The sequence below is a fragment of the Bombina bombina genome, chromosome 4, assembly GCF_027579735.1.
Source record: "Bombina bombina isolate aBomBom1 chromosome 4, aBomBom1.pri, whole genome shotgun sequence".
Taxonomy (NCBI): Eukaryota; Metazoa; Chordata; class Amphibia; order Anura; family Bombinatoridae; genus Bombina; species Bombina bombina.
This window is the reverse complement of record NC_069502.1, coordinates 305729292-305749067: the sequence shown is the minus strand read 5'-3', so window position 1 is coordinate 305749067 and position 19776 is coordinate 305729292. Positions and strand designations below refer to the sequence as shown.

The window sequence follows — 19776 nt, the reverse complement described above, 5'->3', positions numbered from 1 at the left end:
GGTCCAGAGAGATCTCTCTGCAGCGCACACCATCACAGCACAACCGCTTGTTATTTCTGCCTGACTGTTGTATATCTATGACCAGCTAGGCTCAGCAATCTCTTCCCCCTTAAAATTTAAGCTTCTGGAAATTTGTCAGGGAAGTTGTATACAGCATCTGTGTGTCAAGACCATAAATAAGACCCAGATAAGGAAACAAGGTTAAACCACTGTTACAAACAGAGTTATATTTTTTGGTGAGTGTATGTAGAAGTGTTTTAATCCTTGACTGGCCCTAAGTGTTCAGTATTGCTGCGTATGGTGTTATTGAAAATTATATTATTAGTAACTATGGCCTCTAACCAGTTGTAGTGCCCACAGCAGTTTTTTTTTATTTGTTTCTGTTTATTTGTTTCTGTTTACTTGTGTGAACTGTAGAGGACTGTGGGTACCAGTAAGTGTATGCGTAACCTAGCTCCTCACAAAGTTTAATGGCTACCTGTATTTTATAGTAGGAAACTAGACAATTTATCCAAATTTGAGAAATTGCACATAATGTTCTTGCTTTAATAACATGCATTGTGAGTGCAACAGAGTTTTTCTTTAATTTATAAAAATGTGTACTCTGATTTTTTTTGATTTTTTTTAAAGAACCATTAGATACCATGAGATTGTACTGTAAAATGTTTATTTATTTTGTCCCCGTTTAGCTGTAATTTCATTCTGAAAATTGTGGTTTTTCTGATTCCGGTTAGAAGTGAACGTGCAATCTCCAGATAGTCAGTCACACAGTCTAGTGACCAATTTATGAAACCTAGGTTGCAACATGGCAGCATCCATTGCTGTATAGATGCTAAAACTTTACACGCGTTTATCAAATGCCTTGTAAAACCAATAAATATTTTTAAAAAATCATTACCAGGAGTAATACAATTGGAGTCAAATCTAGCTTCTGTTGGCAAGGTTTCCCCCTTTTCTAAAGCCTTCTTAATTTTGTCTTCGGCTTCTTTTGCTGATCTAAACATGGAAAGAAAAAAATGCAAACATTTCTGAAGCCCAAAATTTTAGATCCATACAGGAATAAGGCAAGAAAAACTATGTGGTGATCAAAATAGTAGAGTACTGGTTCATAGAATAGTGTGAGGAGATGGCTGATAAGCACAAGAAGGATATAACCCAGGTCGTGGGTTAACCAGCAATGATTTGTTGATTTTCTGTTGTATTTTAACTGGAATATACTTTAAAAAGGACAGTCGACACCTAGAGATTTTTATATAAAATGTTTACACAAATGTATTGTGATCAATGCACACAAAAAATAACAAATGACAATTTCTTTAGTAAAATAGAGCAAAATTATTTTTTAAGTATAAGTGAAACATCCATATACTAAGCTTAAAGGGACACTGAACCCAATTTTTCTCTTTCGTGATTCAGATAGAGAATGCAAATGTAAGCAAATTTTTAATTTACTTCATTCTCTTGGTATCTTTATTTGAAAAGCAAGAATATAAGTTTAGATGTCGGCCCATTTTTGGTTAACAAGCTGGGTTGTTCTTGCCGATTGGTGGGTTAATTTAACCGACCAATAAACAAGTGCTGTCCAGGGTTCAAATAAAGATAGCAAGAGAACAAAGAAAAATTGATAATAGGCGTAAATTAGAAAGTTGCTTAAAATTGCATGCTCTATCTGAATCACAAAAGAACAAATTTGGGTTCAGTGTCCTTTAAAAATATACACCTGATTGGATACCCCAGTCATAAAACTCTAAAACAATAGAAGCTGGACATCTTATGTAGCAGATACGGCATACTAATTGTATAATGTGTATAAATGCAAAGATAAACGTTAACTATCTTTTTATACTAATCACTTGGTCTATAAATATGAGAATTAGCAATCTGTATGTCTGTCTAATGCAGCATTAGGGGTATATTTATTATAGTGCGAGCAGATATGATATGATGTAGCGTATCATGTCCGCTGCACATCGATAAATGCCGACAGCATACGCTGTCGGCATTTATCATTGCAGCAGCAGTTCGTGCAATGCCGCCCCCTGCAGATTCGCGGCCAATCGGCTGTTAACAGAGGGTGTCAATCAACCTGATCGGGTTGATTTCTGTCCGCGGCCTCAAAGCAGACAGACAAGTTATGGAGCAGCGGTCTTTACGGAGCTTGATATATCGGCCCCTTAGTCTTTTTGCCCTCAAGACTTAACATTTAAAGGTTTGAACAGCAGTATAACATTGCTTGGACCGGAGTGACCAAAACATCACATACTATAGCAAGTCTAAGGGTTATGTTGTGGTCATTAAGGGGTTAAGACTACATCTAGGTTTTAACCTTAGTATCTACTAGTAATAACAAAAATCTTCATAATTTAATAGTATTAATTATTAGTTTGAAGTTAAATTTACAACTGAAGCATAAGTAAGCAATACATTAGTGCATAGTTTCATCTTCTTAAAGGGACATTGTCATATACATTTTTTCCCTTTAATGTGCTTCCAATAATTAATTTTACCCTCTGAAGTGTACTAAATTGTTTACCTTTATCATTTAATATAGATGCATTTGCCTGCTGAAACTACCACCTATAGAAAATCTATATAAACAAAAGGCAGCAGCAGAAACCAATGTTTGGAATACAATGAATGCTTATCAGCTACTTGCCTGAGTAAAATGTCATTTTATACCAGCCACATATCTTTAAATATATTGACATTGTACCTTTAGGTATAATCCAGAAAATTTCAGTACCTATGTACTGGCCCTTGTGTAAATACAGAAATAAGATAAGGAGGCCTATGCGTATAGAGAGAAATAACATACATAAGTACACTCTTAACCCCTTAAAGGGACACTGAACCCAATTTTTTTTTCTTTCGCGATTCAGATAGAGCATGAAATTATAAGCAACTTTCTAATTTACTAATATTATCAAATTTTCTTCATTCTCTTGGTATCTTTATTTAAAATGCAAGAATGTAAGTTTAGATGCCAGCCCATTTTTGGTGAACAACCTGGGTTGTTCTTGCTGATTGGTGGATAAATGCATCCACCAATAAAAAAGAGCTGTCCAGAGTTCTGAACCAAATAAAATAAAATAAAAAAAAAAACTTAGATGCCTTCTTTTTCAAATAAAGATAGCAAGAGAATGAAGAAAAATTGATAATAGGTGTAAATTAGAAAGTTGCATGCTCTATCTGAATCACAAAAGAAAAAAATTGGGTTCAGTGTCCCTTTAAGGACCGGGAATTTCAGACTAAAACTTCCCCAAAAGACCAGAGCATTTTTACCATCACTACATTTTAACAGAAATAGAACCTTGGTTTTTATTTTATTTACCTTTCAAAACTATATATTTTTTTTTTTTTTAGTAGACAACACAAAGTATTGATCTAGGCCCATTTTGGTTTATTTCATGCCACCATTTCACCGCCAAATGTGATAAAATAAAAAAAAAAGTTAAATTTTTCACAAGCTTTAGGTTTCTCACTGAAATTATTTACAAACAGCTTGTGCAATCATGGCACACATGGTTGTAAAAGCTTCTCTGGGATCTCCTTTGCTCAGAAATAGCAGACATATATGGCTTTGCCATTGCTTTTGGTAATTAGAAGGCTGCTAATTGCAGCTGTGCACCACACTTATTCCCAGCAGTGAAGGGGTTAATCAGGTAGCATGTAAGGTTAATTTTAGCTTTAGGGGCCGATTTATTAAAGTGCGGACGGACAGACATGATACGATGTAGCGTATTATGTCCGCCGCACATCGATAAATGCCAACAGCATACACTGTCGGCATTTATCTTTGCACAAGCAGTTCTTGTGAACTGCTTGTGCAACGCTGTTCCCTGCAGATTTGCAATCAATCGGCCGCTAGCAGGGGGTATCAATCAGCCCGATCATATAGGATAGGTGGAATGATGTCCGTAGCCTCAGAGCAGGCGGAGAAGTTATGGAGCAGCTGTCTTTAGACCGCTGCTTCATAATGTCCGTTTCCGGCGAATCTGAAGGCTACAGAAAAACATTGTTATTAATAAAAAAAAAAATGTTTTAAAAATAATACAATTTCTATAAAAGATTTTTTTTTTTTTTTTATCTGATCGCAATTGGTAGCATGAAATATACCAAAATTGGCCTAGAGCAATACCTTGTGTTGTCTACTAAAAAAATATATAGTTTTGATAAAAAAAAAAAAAAAAAAACAAGGCTCTGTTTCGGTTTAAATGAAGTGATAGTAAAAATGCTAAACATGCTCTGGTATTTTGGGAACGTTTTTCCCTAAAATACCTGGTAGCGAAAAAGTTAAAGCTCCATATATCCCTGGCTGTATACAGTCAACAGGGCACAGATTTGCAAATCTATATGTACATATACATATATATTGAGTACATGATATCCTATACAGCCAAGAGGATCTGTAGGAAAAGTAATTTCAGGACCCCCAGATGTACAAATGGCGTGTTTTTATTTTTTCCTTTTTTAATATTTCATTAAAAGTCACACTTGCACTGTCATGACTAGCGTCTTTTAAATCAGGTTTTAAAGGGAGATCGCACAATCGCAACAGTCATAGTTAACCAATTACTAATAGAGTGACAGCACCACTACACATATAAATGAATAAGATAAGAATCAAATTAAAGTGGGTGCACGAGAGGTATTGCCACTTGTACCACAATTAATATAAACAAAAAGTTTCAGCACACCAATGATCGTATATGCAATTTTATTCACAAAAGAGCAAATATATAAAGAGCAAATCTCATGCCCTATCCACTCTCAACTCACACAGAACAGTCACAGCCAGCCATACAAAAAAAGAAATGAAAAAAAAAGAATCAATCTGGACCCTAGTAAATACACCACCCTCTTGCTCCACGATGAAAGCACTACTACCTACTATGACAAATACTTCTTGACAAAGGGCTGAGTCCCGAAACGCGCGTCGGAGTGGTTTGAATCAGATGCACCAGCTACGTCACTGGGTCACATGGTCTGGCAAAAACGGAGTAGTACCTGATACCGTCACCATCCACAAGCAATATACATGACGAAAATTGCATGGTTTGTCATCGCTGCCAAGTATGTATTAGTGCTTTCATTTCATCGTGGAGCAAGAGGTGGTGTATTTACTTAGTGATATCTGTGAGTAGAACAGCGGACCGCAGACAGTGTTTTACTAACTATACAGAGTACACTGGACTGTGAGTTAAATACCTGACTCGAGGAAAAGAAAGATGTAAGGTGAAGAATCAGTCCAGCTAGGAATGACAACTCTAACAGTGTAAAATACTAACTGCAGAACAAATGACAGCGTAGGAGTTCACTCCGTATGCTGTAGTGTCACGCCCCCTGGAAAACTGACGCTTTATCGAACAGAAGGATTCCTCTATCCCACTGCTGAACAAATGGTTTGGAAAACAGACCTTCTGGTTACTGCAGTAAACTCTGTCAAGCAAATCCAAATACAATGTAATGTAACATAGTTCCCCAGTAGCGGCTTGGCACGTACCTTCTACTTCAATCCAGGGTCCAAAGGCAGACTTTATTCCATGCCGGGATTGCAGAAACACCTGTGCTCACAACCGTCTTATCAACTGGGTGTACTCCGGTCTCTTGTCCAAACAGCGCTCCGGTGAAGAAAAGCCACCCCTGCAGCCCTTTGCCGTATGCTCAGTGCTCACTCAGGCCAGGATACAGTGGTAAACACAAATGGATAGATGAGAAGCACACAAGCATCAGCAAGTTAATTCATTTACTGGCAAATACACAAACATCGTTGTAAGGGGTTGATACCCCCGGGTAAAATAGCAGAGAAGGCTGCTCTCCCAAAACAGCAGCCTGCATCATTATATTTTCCAGTTCACCTTTTAGGACCCGGACTGTGTGACATATAGCGCACCTCCAGAGGTGGAATCGCCACCTCTTATTGAAAAATAGCAGAGAAGAAAAATGTGCTGGAGCAAATAATGAACGGCCGTATCAATCCCTTACAACGATGTTTGAGTATTTGCCAATAAATGAATTAACTTGCTGATGCTCGTGTGCTTCTCATCTATCCATTTGTGTTTAAACACCTGACCCCAGATGTCTCCTCTGCATTGAGTTGTGTTAGTTACACATTACTACAAGCACTGCGACTACTTATGTGTCTTTGATTGCTTATGGAGATAATGGACAATCACTAACACAGTGGACAGTATTACAAACTATTATTTAGTGAGGCTGTATACTGGGCATATGAGTGATAAAGGATCTGGGATAACTACTCCTTAGCCAGTACCGTAACTGAAGTTTTGCTATATACGGATACACAGATGCATTAAACAGTGATACTATACTACTGCTTATAAGGACTGTCCTTACCTGTTTAAAGTACAATATACAAGAAGAACTTTTGCGGCCTATTACAGGATATTGTTTGCATCCAATATGTCATATGTTTCACGTGACTTTGGTAGCATCTGATATTCCCTAGGGACGCCTAGGGTCTAGATTGATTATTTTTTTGTATGGCTGGCTGTGACTGTTCTCAGTGAGTTTAGAGTGGATAGGACATGAGATTTGCTCTATATATATTTGCTCATTTGTGAATAAAATTGCATATACGATCATTGATGTGCTGAGACTTTTTGTTTATATTCATAGTTAACTATTGTAATCCGTTTCCATCTACACCACTGCAAACCCATCTAAATTTTTTAGGTTGTCAGGATCGACTGTGCACTGTTTTTCTATCGCTATATGGTTGCTTTTAAACTTTGACTTTTTTTTTTTTTTTTTTTAACAATATTTATAACAATATGGCAACTATGAGTTTCTATGCAAATGACTTATTATATCTTCTTTTGCTGGATTTTAACATTTTTTAAACTGTAAATCCCAAACCTATTTCCTTGCTACTTTGCATCTGTCTAGGAAGGGGACACGCCTCCATGAATGCCAAATTAATTCACCAGAGTGCCTTTGAAATGCTTGTCCCAACATTAGTGAACTTGTAAACTGGAATGAGCATTCATGACCCGTGAGTTCCATAATTGTTATAAACTAAAACAATAAACCAAGCTTTTCTGTTCCCATGCACACAATAGGTAATGTAGTGTACTAGCTTAAGCAACACTGTAGTTAACAAATGGCATGCTAAAATACATTAAAAGAGTGATAATTTAACACTACTGACTCCATCATACATAATCTATAATTGGTGTGTCATGCGACAACCGCTGCTGATGGGCTGCTGGCTGTGCCTGCTCATGACCAGCAGTTCTCTACTATGTTTAAAGGGACAGTCAACCCAAAAACCGTTTTCAGTTATACATATAAACTTTCCATGGATGATCATTTACCAATGTAGCCCAGTTTTCTAATATATAGTGTTTGTCAGTAAAATCACTTACTGTTCGCGCTGCAGCCGTTTCAAAATGTCCGTTAAGCCCCTCTCCTTTTTCGTCACTAGTGACATCAGCATGTTCTTGTGATTTGTTTAACTTTTCTATTCTACTCATAACCGGCTTTTAAGAATGCGCAATGCGCCTATTGTATGCTAACCCTCTGCCCGCTGGATTTTAGGATTTGCTTGAAACAACCTGTTGCATTTAAGAAGCATTTCATTTTTAATAAACTGTGTCTGTCATGTATAAGTTGTATTTAACTGTATGTATAAGTGATATTTAACCCCCACGCATTGCTAGAGTATGTTTAATTTAGTGGTAGTTCATGTTTGCCTGTCTCAGACTACAGGATTAAAAAAATATTCATCAGAATTTACAGTGTACAGTAAGTCACACCTATATGTATTGCTGCTGCTTTTGATATAGTGATTTTGAATTTAAACCCTCAATCTTGCTAAATAGCTTGGGGTTTTTTTAGGAAGAGCAAATATTATGTAATCTGCTGAGACTTTGATTCAAAACCTCCTCCCACCATAATAATGTTCCTAGAGTTACAATATTCAAAAACCAAGTAGATCTGAGTTGTCGATATCCTGTTCGGGAGCAAACATTTGAGATGAATAAAGGATTTATATGCTTCTTGAATGCAACAGGTTGTTTAAGCAAATCCTAAAATCCAGCGTGCAGAGGGTTAGCATACAATACAATAGGCGCATTTTAGGATATTGACAACTCAGATCTACTTGGTTTTATTTTGAATATTGTAACTCTAGGAACCTCTCCCACCATAATAATGTTCCTAGAGTTACAATATTCAAAATAAAACCAAGTAGATCTGAGTTGTCAATATCCTAAAATGCGCCTATTGTATTGTGATTCAGATAGAGCATGCAATTTTAAGCAACTTACTAATTGACTCCTATTATCAAATTGTCTTCATTCTCTTGGTATCTTTATTTGAAATGCAAGAATGTAAGTTTAGATACTGGCCCATTTTTGGTGAACAAACTGGGTTGTTCTTGCTGATTGGTGGATAAATTCACCCACCAATAAAAAAGTGCTTTCCATGGTTCTGAACCAAAAAAATAGCTTAGATGCCTTCTTTTTCAAATAAAGAAAGCAAGAGAACAAAAAAATTGATAATAGGAGTAAATTAGAAAGTTGCATGCTCTATCTGAATCAAGAAAGAAAAAAAATGTGGGTTCAGTGTCCCTTTAAACATACTCTAGCAATGCATGGGGGTTAAATATCACTTATACAGTTAAATACAACTTATACACGACAGACACAGTTTATTAAAAATGAAATGCTTCTTGAATGCAACAGGTTGTTTAAGCAAACCCTAAAATCCAGCGTGCAGAGGGTTAGCATACAATAGGCGCATTGCGCATGTGCAAAAGCCGGTTACAAGTAGGATAGAAAAGTTAAACAAATCACAAGAACATGCTGATGTCACTGGTGATGAAAAAGGGGAGGGGCTTAATGGACATTTTGAAACAGCTGCGGCACGAACAGTAAGTGATTTTACTGACAAACACTATATATTAGAAAACTGGGCTACATTGGTAAATGATCATCCATAGAAAGTTTATATGTATAACTGAAAACGGTTTTTGGGTTGACTGTCCCTTTAATCCCTTTTTGGAGGTTAAACACTTAGAATTGCAGAGTTAGTCAAAGGGGTTAACACAAAGACTTTCAGGGTTTGTCAAAAGGGTTGAACAAAAACTTGCTAGTGCTAAAATTACATGTTCTGACGAATAGGAACATTTAAATATTTGCAGGAAAATTTCCCTTTAAGATGTCTTGAGATGTATCCAAAGATAAAAGTTGTGTAGCTTAATTTTGAAATTTATTCCAAGCATAAAAAGTGATAAAAGTTCTTACCTAAACCGTCTCCCCCGCTGCTGGTTCATTTTTGCCCTAGGAGCTACACCATCCACAGCCATAAAGAAAACCTTCCTCGGTTTGATGATGCGAAACAGCACCTCTAAATAATGGAATATATCAGCAAAGATCTTGTCTTCTGTTATCCGGAAGTGCACATCCTCATCATTTGGGTGGGAGCACTGATGAATGATGCCATTCATGTCCAAATACAGATTATCAAACTCTGGAATCTTGAAGAATAAATTAATAATATAATAAATCAATCAATCAGCATTATCATTCTGTGGGTGTTTACGTTATACATGTTCTTGGGAAGCAGCATGATATATCACTAAAAAATATACCTTTAAACATCAAGCAACCTAGCAAATGAAACAGACTAACTGTGCACCTCATATAAAGTACATTTTACACCAAAAAAACATAGTAAAAGCATTCGCTAAAGTGCTGCCAAATGTTTGATTGAAAGTAACTATGTATGCCTAGCATAAAGGGGAAAAAGGCTAACTTAAAGGGACATTCCACCCACATTTTTTCTTTTATGATTTAGCAAGAGAATGCAATTTTAAACATCTTTCTAATTTACTTATATTATCTAATTTGTTTTATTCTCTTGATATTCTTTGATGAAAAGCATATCTAGATATGCTCACTAGCTGCTGATTGGTTGCTGCACATAGAAGCCTTGTGTGATTGGCTCACCATGTGCATTGCTTTTTCTTCAACTAAGGATATTTAAAAAATGAAGCAAAATAAATAATGGAAGTAAATTGTAATGTTGTTTAAATTTCTATTCTCTATCTGAATCATGAAAGAAAGATTTTGGGTTTAGTGGCCCTTTAAAAGGGACATAATGCTCAAAAATTTCCTCCAAAATCATACATAGCAGCAAGATTCATGGTGGATTGGAGAAGGGACAATGGGTGTTATGATAGCAGGTTGCAGTAATTGAGGAGACAAGATAAAAATCTAAAATAAATAAAGATCTAAAACATAAATATTTAAAATAAAGTAATAAGATAATGTCTCAATTATTAGTACTTTAAAAAACATTAAACAGATCTTGCTGTTGTATAAAATATGCTCGTCTCTCACACACCTTAGAAAGCAAAATGCAAATTCTATAACCTGCCAATCAAAAAGAGGAGTTTAATGTCCCTTTAATTAAATTGTGGACATAGCGAAATTATCAACAAAAAAGGGCAACAATAAATGAAATTGGAGAAAGACAGTCTGATCTGATTAATTGGGAGGGTGTGATGTCTGGGGAGCCGAGATAAATTTAGATGTCATCACCTCAGAGGTTTCACTATTGAGAATAGTTTTGTAGATCTAGAGTGGTTAAAGGGACAGTTTAGTCAAAATTAAAAATGTTCATGATTCAGAAAGGGCATGCAATTTTAAACAACTTTCCAATTTACTTTTATCATCAAATTGGCTTTGTTCGCTTGGTAGTCTTTGTTGAAAGTTAACCCTAGGTAGGCTCATATGCTAATTTCTAAGCCCTTGCAGGCTGCCTCTTATCTCAGGGAATTTTGACAGTTTTTCACAGTTAGAGGGCGTTAGTTCATGTGTGCCATATAGATAACATTGCGCTCATGCACGTGGAGCTACCTAGGAGTCAGCACTGACTGGCTAAAATGCAAGTGTGTGAAAAGAACTGAGATAAGGGGGCAGTCTGAAGGCTTCGATACAAGGTAATCACAGAGGTAAAAAGTATATTAATATAACCATGTTGGTTATACAAAACAGGGGAATGGGTAATAAAGGGATTTACCGCACGGCTATTGGCTAAGAGGTGGAAACATCACCTCTCAGCAAAATAATGTTCTGCCGTGGGCTGCCTTAGCAGCTCAGTGCGGCGAACGCTGCAAACAAATAAAGGAGCTTTCAGCATGAAGTATTTTATACTTCATGACAGAGTACCCTTTATTTGTTCCAAATCCTAGCATTTTTACAAACAGTAGGATTCCCCATCACTGTAAAGAGAGAGGGGTGGAAAAAGAGAGAGGGGTGGAAAAAGAGAGAGGGGTGGAAAAAAGAGAGAGGGGTGGAAAAAAGAGAGAGGGGGTGGAAAAAAGAGAGAGGGGGTGGAAAAAAGAGAGAGGGGGTGGAAAAAAGAGAGAGGGGGTGGAAAAAAGAGAGAGGGGGTGGAAAAAAGAGAGAGGGGGTGGAAAAAAGAGAGGGGGTGGGAAAGAGAGAGGGGGTGGGAAAGAGAGAGGGGGTGGGAAAGAGAGAGGGGGTGGGAAAGAGAGAGGGGGGGGGGAAAGAGAGAGGGGGGGGGAAAGAGAGAGGGGGGGGGAAAGAGAGAGGGGGGGAAAGAGAGAGGGGGGGAAAGAGAGAGGGGGGGGAAAGAGAGAGGGGGGGAAAGAGAGAGGGGGGGGAAAGAGAGAGGGGGGGGAAAGAGAGAGGGGGGGGGGAAAGAGAGGGGGGGGGGGAAAGAGAGAGGGGGGGGGGAAAGAGAGAGGGGGGGGGGAAAGAGAGAGGGGGGGGGGAAAAAAGGGTGTGGGGGTGGAAAAAAGAGAGAGGGGGTGGAAAAAAGAGAGAGGGGGTGGAAAAAAGAGAGAGGGGGTGGAAAAAAGAGAGAGGGGGGGGGAAAGAGAGAGGGGGGGGGAAAGAGAGAGGGGGGGGAAAGAGAGAGGGGGGGGGAAAGAGAGAGGGGGGGGGAAAGAGAGAGGGGGGGGAAAGAGAGAGGGGGGGGGGAAGAGAGAGGGGGGGGGAAAGAGAGAGGGGGGGGGAAAGAGAGAGGGGGGGGGAAAGAGAGAGGGGGGGGGGAAAGAGAGAGGGGGGGGGGAAAGAGAGAGGGGGGGGGAAAGAGAGAGGGGGGGGGAAAGAGAGAGGGGGGGGGAAAGAGAGAGGGGGGGGGAAAGAGAGAGGGGGGGGGAAAGAGAGAGGGGGGGGGAAAGAGAGAGGGGGGGGGAAAGAGAGAGGGGGGGGGAAAGAGAGAGGGGGGGGGAAAGAGAGAGGGGGGGGGGAAAGAGAGAGGGGGGGGGAAAGAGAGAGGGGGGGAAAGAGAGAGGGGGGGCAAAAAGGGGGGGGGGGAAGAGTAGGGGGGGGGAAGAGAGAGGGGGGGGGAAAGAGAGAGGGGGGGAAAGAGAGAGGGGGGGAAAGAGAGAGGGGGGGAAAGAGAGAGGGGGGGAAAGAGAGAGGGGGGGAAAGAGAGAGGGGGGGAAAGAGAGAGGGGGGGAAAGAGAGAGGGGGGGAAAGAGAGAGGGGGGGAAAGAGAGAGGGGGGGAAAGAGAGAGGGGGGGAAAGAGAGAGGGGGGGAAAGAGAGAGGGGGGGAAAGAGAGAGGGGGGGAAAGAGAGAGGGGGGGAAAGAGAGAGGGGGGGAAAGAGAGAGGGGGGGAAAGAGAGAGGGGGGGAAAGAGAGAGGGGGGGAAAGAGAGAGGGGGGGAAAGAGAGAGGGGGGGAAAGAGAGAGGGGGGGAAAGAGAGAGGGGGGGAAAGAGAGAGGGGGGGAAAGAGAGAGGGGGGGAAAGAGAGAGGGGGGGAAAGAGAGAGGGGGGGAAAGAGAGAGGGGGGGAAAGAGAGAGGGGGGGAAAGAGAGAGGGGGGAAAGAGAGAGGGGGGAAAGAGGGAGAGCAAGGGGTGGGACCGCTGTACTGCAAAAAATGGCCCGCGTACACGGGCTTTAGGACTATTATTTTTTATATTGACAATAGTGTCCTGCCTCACCTTGCTTTCCTGTGTATGTCTGTATAGATGTATTTCACTGCATTGATGATTACAGGATACGGTTTAAAAGCACACTATTTACATATAATTCCCACAAAGTCAGCAGTATGAGGCAGTAGCATAGTTTGTCATTAGGTTTTAATACTGAGTTTTATACACTGTCTGACTATTTTGTAAAAAATGCACAATATCTTAATATCCCTTTTTGCCACCTTTTGTCTGTTTAACAAACTACTTTACTCAATTACTCCTTACCCCTCACCACCTGCACTGCTCATTAGCCCATCTCTCTTAACCTCGCCTTACTTTTGTATTTATGAACTTCACACATTCCGAAAGACTATCTCTCTCCCTTGCAACTCATCACAAAAACAGTCTCACTACTGCAAATCCGCATCTCATCTCATGTCACTCTCCCTCTTGCTCATACTAGCTGCTGGCGACATCTCCCCTAATCCTGGTCCCCCACAACTTCCTTGCCCTGCACACCCATGTGCACCCTTCAATAGACTTCAAAAACAAAACTCTGGTAACCTTAATCTTATTCATTTTGCATCTAAAGCCACCACCCCCTTCACTTGTGCACTATGGAACTCTCGCTCTTGTTTGCAACAAACTCACTTCTATCCATGACCTTTTTATCTCCCACTCTCTCAATCTTCTGGCTCTCAAAGAAACCTGGCTCTCTCCTTCAGACACTGCTTCTTCTGCTGCACTGTCACATGGGGGTCCCCACTTCAGCCACACTCCTAGGTCTGACAATAGACAAGGAGGTGGTGTAGGTATTTTACTTTCCTCTCGTTGCACCTTTCAACAAATACAGCCCTTCTCTTCCCTCAAATTTTCTTCATTCAAAACACACATGATTAGCTTATTCTCTCCCCTCTCTATACGCGTTGCAGTCATATACCACTCTCCTTGCTCCGCAACTCTATTTCTAGATCACTTTGCCACCTGGCTACCTTACTTCCTTTCCTCAGATACCCCTGCCCTCATTCTCTGTGACTTGAACCTCCCTGTTGATAATCCCACTGCCTCCTCTGCAAAACAACGTCTGCAACTCACTTCCTCTTTCGGCCTGTCACAATGGACTGACTCTCACACTCACAAAGATGGTCACTCCATGATCTGATTTTCAGTTATCGATGCACTATCTCAAACTCACCTTTTCCTCTTTCTGACCACCACCTCCTCACTTGTACCATCACCTCCCTCCCTACAACTCTCCCTCCTTCTACCCCTCACACTAAACTTCACAGAAGGATCAAGTCATTAGATTAGCAGCAGCTCGCTAGCTCTCTCGAACCTCTTCTCTCTTCCATCCTCTCCTTTTCCTGTCCTGATGAATCCATCTGCCACTATAACTCCACCCTTACATAGGTCCTTGATAACCTGGCCCCAACTACCATAACTCGGAAAAAATACACTCATCCTCCGCCCTGGCATACTCCTCTGACACGGTACCTACGCAGATGTTCCTGTACTGCTGAGCGACACTGGAGGAAATCTCGAGTTCTGCTGACTTTCTTCACTATAAGTTCATCTTTAACTCTTACTATTCTGCCCTTAATCTATATAAGCAACATTACTTCTCTACTCTTATCTCTACTCTTTCCTCAAACTCAAAACGTCTGTTCTCCACATTCAATACTCTTCTCCGCCCACCCCCCACCTCCCACCACAACTTTTCTCTCAGCCCAAGATTTTGCCAGCTACTTCAACAACAAAATCGACTCCATCAGAAATGAAATCAGCTCTCAACATACTACCGATCTCCCACCCCCTCAAAAGCTCACAATCATCCAAAACCCACATAGCCATAAATTTAGCTCTTTTGCCCCTGTTACAGAGGATGAAGTTTTTGCCCTTATGCTATCTTCTCACCTCACTAACTATCCCCTCGACCCCATCCCCTCACAACTACTCCCCTTACCCCTATACTCACACACATCTTTAACCTCTCCCTCAGCACTGGTATAGTTCCCATATCTCTTAAATATGCATTAGTCACACCTATCCTCAAAACAACCTTCTCTCGATCCAACTACCTCTTGCCTGAAAGCTTCTTGAAAAGCTAGTATATACACATCTTTCCAATTTCCTTACATTAAACTCCCTCCTTGACCCACTGCAATCTGGTTTTCGCCCCCTTCACTCAACAGAGACAGCAATTGTTAAGGTTACCAACGACCTACTTACAGCAAAATCCAAAGGCCACTTTTCTCTACTTATCCTCCTTTATCTGTCTGCAGCCTTTGATACTGTCGACCACCCTCTTTTGCTCCATACCCTCCAATCCTTCGGCATCTGTGACACAACTCTCTCTTGGTTCTCTTCCTATCTGTCTAACCATACCTTTAGTGTAGCCTTCACTGGGGCATCCTCTGCCCCGTTACCTCTTTCTGCTGGGGTAGCGCAAGGCTCTGTCCTCGATCCCCTTCTCAATCTACACTTCCTCACTAGGTTCCTTAATGTTTCATTATCATTTGTATGCCGACGATACCCAAATCTACCTCTCTGCACCAGAACTATCTCCTTTCTTGCTAACCCGTGTCACTAACTGTCTCTCTCATATCTCATCTTGGATGTCCTCTTACTACCTCAAGCTAAATCTCTCCAAAAATGAGCTCATTATTTTCCCCCCTTCTTCTAAAATCTCCACCCCCCATGTCTCTATAACTGTTGATAGCTCCATCATTACACCAACCTCACATGCCCAATGTCTTGGGGTCACACTTGACTCAGATCTTTCTTTCACTCCTCAAATTCAGTCCTTGGCTAAAGCCTGCCACTTCCACCTTAAAAACCATCGCTAAAATTAGACATTTCCTTACACAAGACACAACAAAGATTTGAATCCACTCTCTCATCCTTTCCCGCCTCGACTACTGCAACTCTATCCTCTCTGGTTTGCCTAGCTCCTTTACAATCCATAATGAATGCCTCTGCCAGGCTCATCTTCCTTGCACGTCGCTCTTCATCTGCCGCACCTCTCTGCCAAGCCCTTCACTGGCTTCCTCTTGCCTCCAGGATTAAACACAAAATTCTCACTGTGACACACAAAGCCCTCAATTGCATTTCCCCCCCCCCTACATCTCAGACCTTGTCTACAGATACTCTCCCTCCCGCCCCCTTCGCTCCATTTATGATCTCCTACTCTCCTCCTCTCTTGTTACCTCCTCACATTCCCGTCTACAAGATTTCTCCAGACTGGCTCCCATTTTATGGAACTCTCTGCCTCGCTCCACAAGAATCTCCCCTAGTTTTAAAAGCTTCAAGTGCTCCCTGAAGACTCTAATATTTAGGGACGCTTACAACCTACACTAACCTTCCTATCTCCACTGCTATCCCCTAAAACCACATAGCATGTAAGCCTACGAGCCCAACTGTTTGTAGTTCACCTTCATAAGAGCCGACTACAACAGTGCAACTCTCAGGTAGGACCCTCTCTCCCCATTTGATCCCTGTAATCGTTTTTTTATATACCACCTATGTCCATAGCGCTGCGGAACCTGTTGGCGCTCTACAAATACCTGATAATAATAATAATAATAATAATAATTAGGTTGCTAAGGGTCTTACTCACTAAACATTAAATGCTCAAATGTCACAGGCACATTGATCTGATTGTGCTAATTCAATCTGTTTTGCTCTGTCTTTTTATGGTACAACAAACAATTAGCCACATTCAAATTGTACCAGTAGGGGCAGAGATAACGTACTGCAATTAAAGTTGGGAAATGAGAAAACAGGTGTTACAAGGCAAAATGACATCATAAGTCTAGATAAAGTTGAAACTAAATGCTCTATTGACAATCAAATAGCAGTGAATTGCATTGCTGTCTGACTTGGCCTTTCTCCAACATCCAGACAGCTAAGCAAGTGTGTAATTAGTTGCATACTAAGCAAACTGTCAGTTCTCCGATCTGATGCCAGTTGCTGAAGAGAGCAGACACTTAAAGTGAAGGTCCATTTTGATGAATTAGTGCCCGGTTTTTAATAAACCTATTAAAAACAAGGGCACTTTAATTAATCAAAATTGACATTTCACTGTTTTCTTCCAAAAACTTACCTTTTAATCCTGGCAGCCGCTCCAGCACTTCCTCCGCCAGTCGCAAGCCGTCTTCGCGGGTCCAAAATGATGAATCCGGCTTCCTCCAATCACAGCGTTGCATCAGGCCAAGATTCCCCCGGGGAAGAAGCTGTGATTGGAGGAAGCCTGATTCGTCATTTCTGACATCTGCAGAGGCTTTCGACGGCCGGGGGAATCGCTGGAGCGGCATTCAGGATTAAAAGGTCAGTTTTTGAAGTAAACAGTGAAATGTCAATTTTGATGAATTAAAGTGCCCTTGTTTTTAATAGGTTTATTAAAAACCGGGCACTAATTCATCAAAATGGACCTTCACTTTAAAGATTTTATTTAAAGGGACACAAAACCCAAAATTGACCTTGATTCTATGATCCAGACAGAAATAAATCGGAAAGTTGATTAAAAATGTATGCTCTATTATCAATTACAATTAATTTACTTGATATCTTTATTGAAGGACCATACAATGCACTACTGGGAGCTAGCTAAACACATTGGTAAGCAAATGGAGAGGCATATATGTGCAGCCACCAAACAGCAGCAAGCTCTCAGCTCCTGGGCCTACTTAGGTATACTTTTCAACAAATGATACCAAGAGAACTAAACAAATTAGATAATAGAAGTAAACTGGGAAGTTGTTTAAAATGACATGCTCTATATCGTAATAATGAAAGAAAAGTTTTGGGTTCCATGTCCCTTCAAAAAATGTTTTTTTCTATAAGCTGCACTGTACTAATAACACAGGGATTTGGCAGAGCCCTGTGTCACCAACAGACTTACATTAGGACCCAGGAAAAGGAGGTATACAAAAAAGCACTGGGTACTGGCTGAGTAAGTTTATTATTCAGAATTTCCAAAAGAAAGTGTGCACAATAAACACAGGCACGGTTACTCTCCTCTGGCTGTGTAATAAGCAGGTATTGCTAACAAAATTATTTTTACTGTCTTTAAATACACTAGCTAACACGGTACTGCCATTTTTTTGTTTGATCGTAAACTGCCAATGGTTAAAACAAGCAATTGGCAGTTACGGACACAACACACCGAACATCAGGGGAATAAATGTCATAAGAAAACGGGTAGGTGGGCAGGTCACCGAAGGGAGGGGCATACACAATCGCATCACCAATCACCGGGAGAGGCAACATTCCAACCTAGACTATAATACTCCTGTCAAACAGACTAGGGACTCGTGATGTCATCAGTGCCCGGGAATAAATACCTGGTGCTCCTTCACCACCTCGCTCAGGCATGGATAACGCTCCGAGATCCAGCGGTAAAACTTGGGGACACCCATCTTTCCACTTCACGAAACACCGGGAGTTCACAATATAGATTAAAAGCTACCGATCAAACTACCGTCACATCCGGCGCACAGTTCTACGTCACACTCCTGGCCAAGGCGGGGCTACAGGATCGCGTCACGGGGCTTCTGAATCTTTGTCCTGTTGGTGTTTTTGGGGTGTGCCGTCTTATTGATTTCATTCACTGTGTTGCATTTGTTGGGGACATACTAAACTGCATATTAGGATGATGGGCTGCAATACTAAACACATCTTGTTAAGGAGAAATTGGTTGTGTACTTATTTTGTAAAGGTCTTGTTTATTATTTATACGGTTTTAAAGGATTCTATAAGAAAGGGGACGTTAGTGCTTGCGCCCTAGTTCTAATATATTCTCAGAAGCAGAGTCAGAGTAATATGTTGGGTTAAACAGTTATGCTTTTTCTATAGACGTGTGAGATTCATTGTGTAATGCATGCCTTCTAAACTGAGCTTTAGGAGCTGCATAGATTACTATAATGTTTTTTTATAGTTATTGTAGACAGTTTATTTTTGTCATTCGTTAAAAAATTAAATGCACATAGATGAATTACATCTTTGAATGTAAACAAGTTTGCAATATACATGTATTGGCACAAATGCTTCTTGTAAGAGTTCTCACTGTGTTAACATTTTTCTCTGCATGTGCAGCATATCTAGATATTCTCAGTGCACCAGCATTTTACGTACTACAGATGTTCAGAGCACCAGTGGGGTTTGTATCATGTCAGCAATTAACAAATTGAGTCATTACCAGATGGGGCAAGCACCTTAGGCTTTCTGAGTAAGTGCTGTGTTTAAAATGCAGGTGCACGGTGCATACTTAAATACACCTTTTGAAATGGCTATAGCTTTTATTAGAAACATTTTTGCGAATACATTTATTGTATACTACAAAAATTCTTCTATACAAAACTGAAATGTATCCATGTGGAATCCAATATTGGCTGGATTTCCCTTTAAGCGCTGTATTGTGAATAAGACAAAGTATATGTTTAGGACTCAAAACTGTCACTTTTATACGACAAGGAAGTTGGTTTCTTATTCAAGCTGTTTCTTATTCGTGAAATTCTGTTTCTTATTCATGGAAGTTGGTTTCTTATTAAAAAAAAAATTGTCAGACTGCTTTAAATTGACTTTAAAATAAAAATATAGGTTTTATTTAAATAATAATATAATTCATATAATGTAGTTACACATAGGTGGAATCCCTTTATACAACAATTGGATATACAAACTGGAAAAAAGGGCATATGTTGGCACCAATATTACTATGTTGAATAAGTAACAGATATTTTCAAAGGGTTAATAACCATTGAGCCACTGATTTCACTATGAATTTATACAGGGTAAATCCCCCTCCATGACTGCAATTGTTTTTAGCCTGGCCCAATGGTGTTTTGGGCACAGAAATTGAT

At 40.3% G+C, this 19776-nt stretch overlaps 1 protein-coding gene across 3 annotated transcripts in view; it reads right to left on the bottom strand.

Moving 5' to 3' along the window:
- Positions 1 to 18402, bottom strand: part of XRN1 (5'-3' exoribonuclease 1) — a 441443-nt gene extending 423041 nt beyond the window's left edge. For all 3 annotated transcript variants that reach the window (XM_053710017.1, XM_053710018.1, XM_053710019.1), the window contains exons 1-3: positions 18259 to 18402; positions 9270 to 9502; positions 899 to 996 (exon numbers count right to left, since the gene is read on the bottom strand). In XM_053710017.1, coding sequence (XP_053565992.1) covers positions 899 to 996; positions 9270 to 9502; positions 18259 to 18333 — 406 coding nt within the window. In that variant the 5' untranslated portion in view covers positions 18334 to 18402. The remainder of the gene's footprint in view (positions 1 to 898; positions 997 to 9269; positions 9503 to 18258) is intronic.
- Positions 18403 to 19776: the final 1374 nt, after the last annotated feature.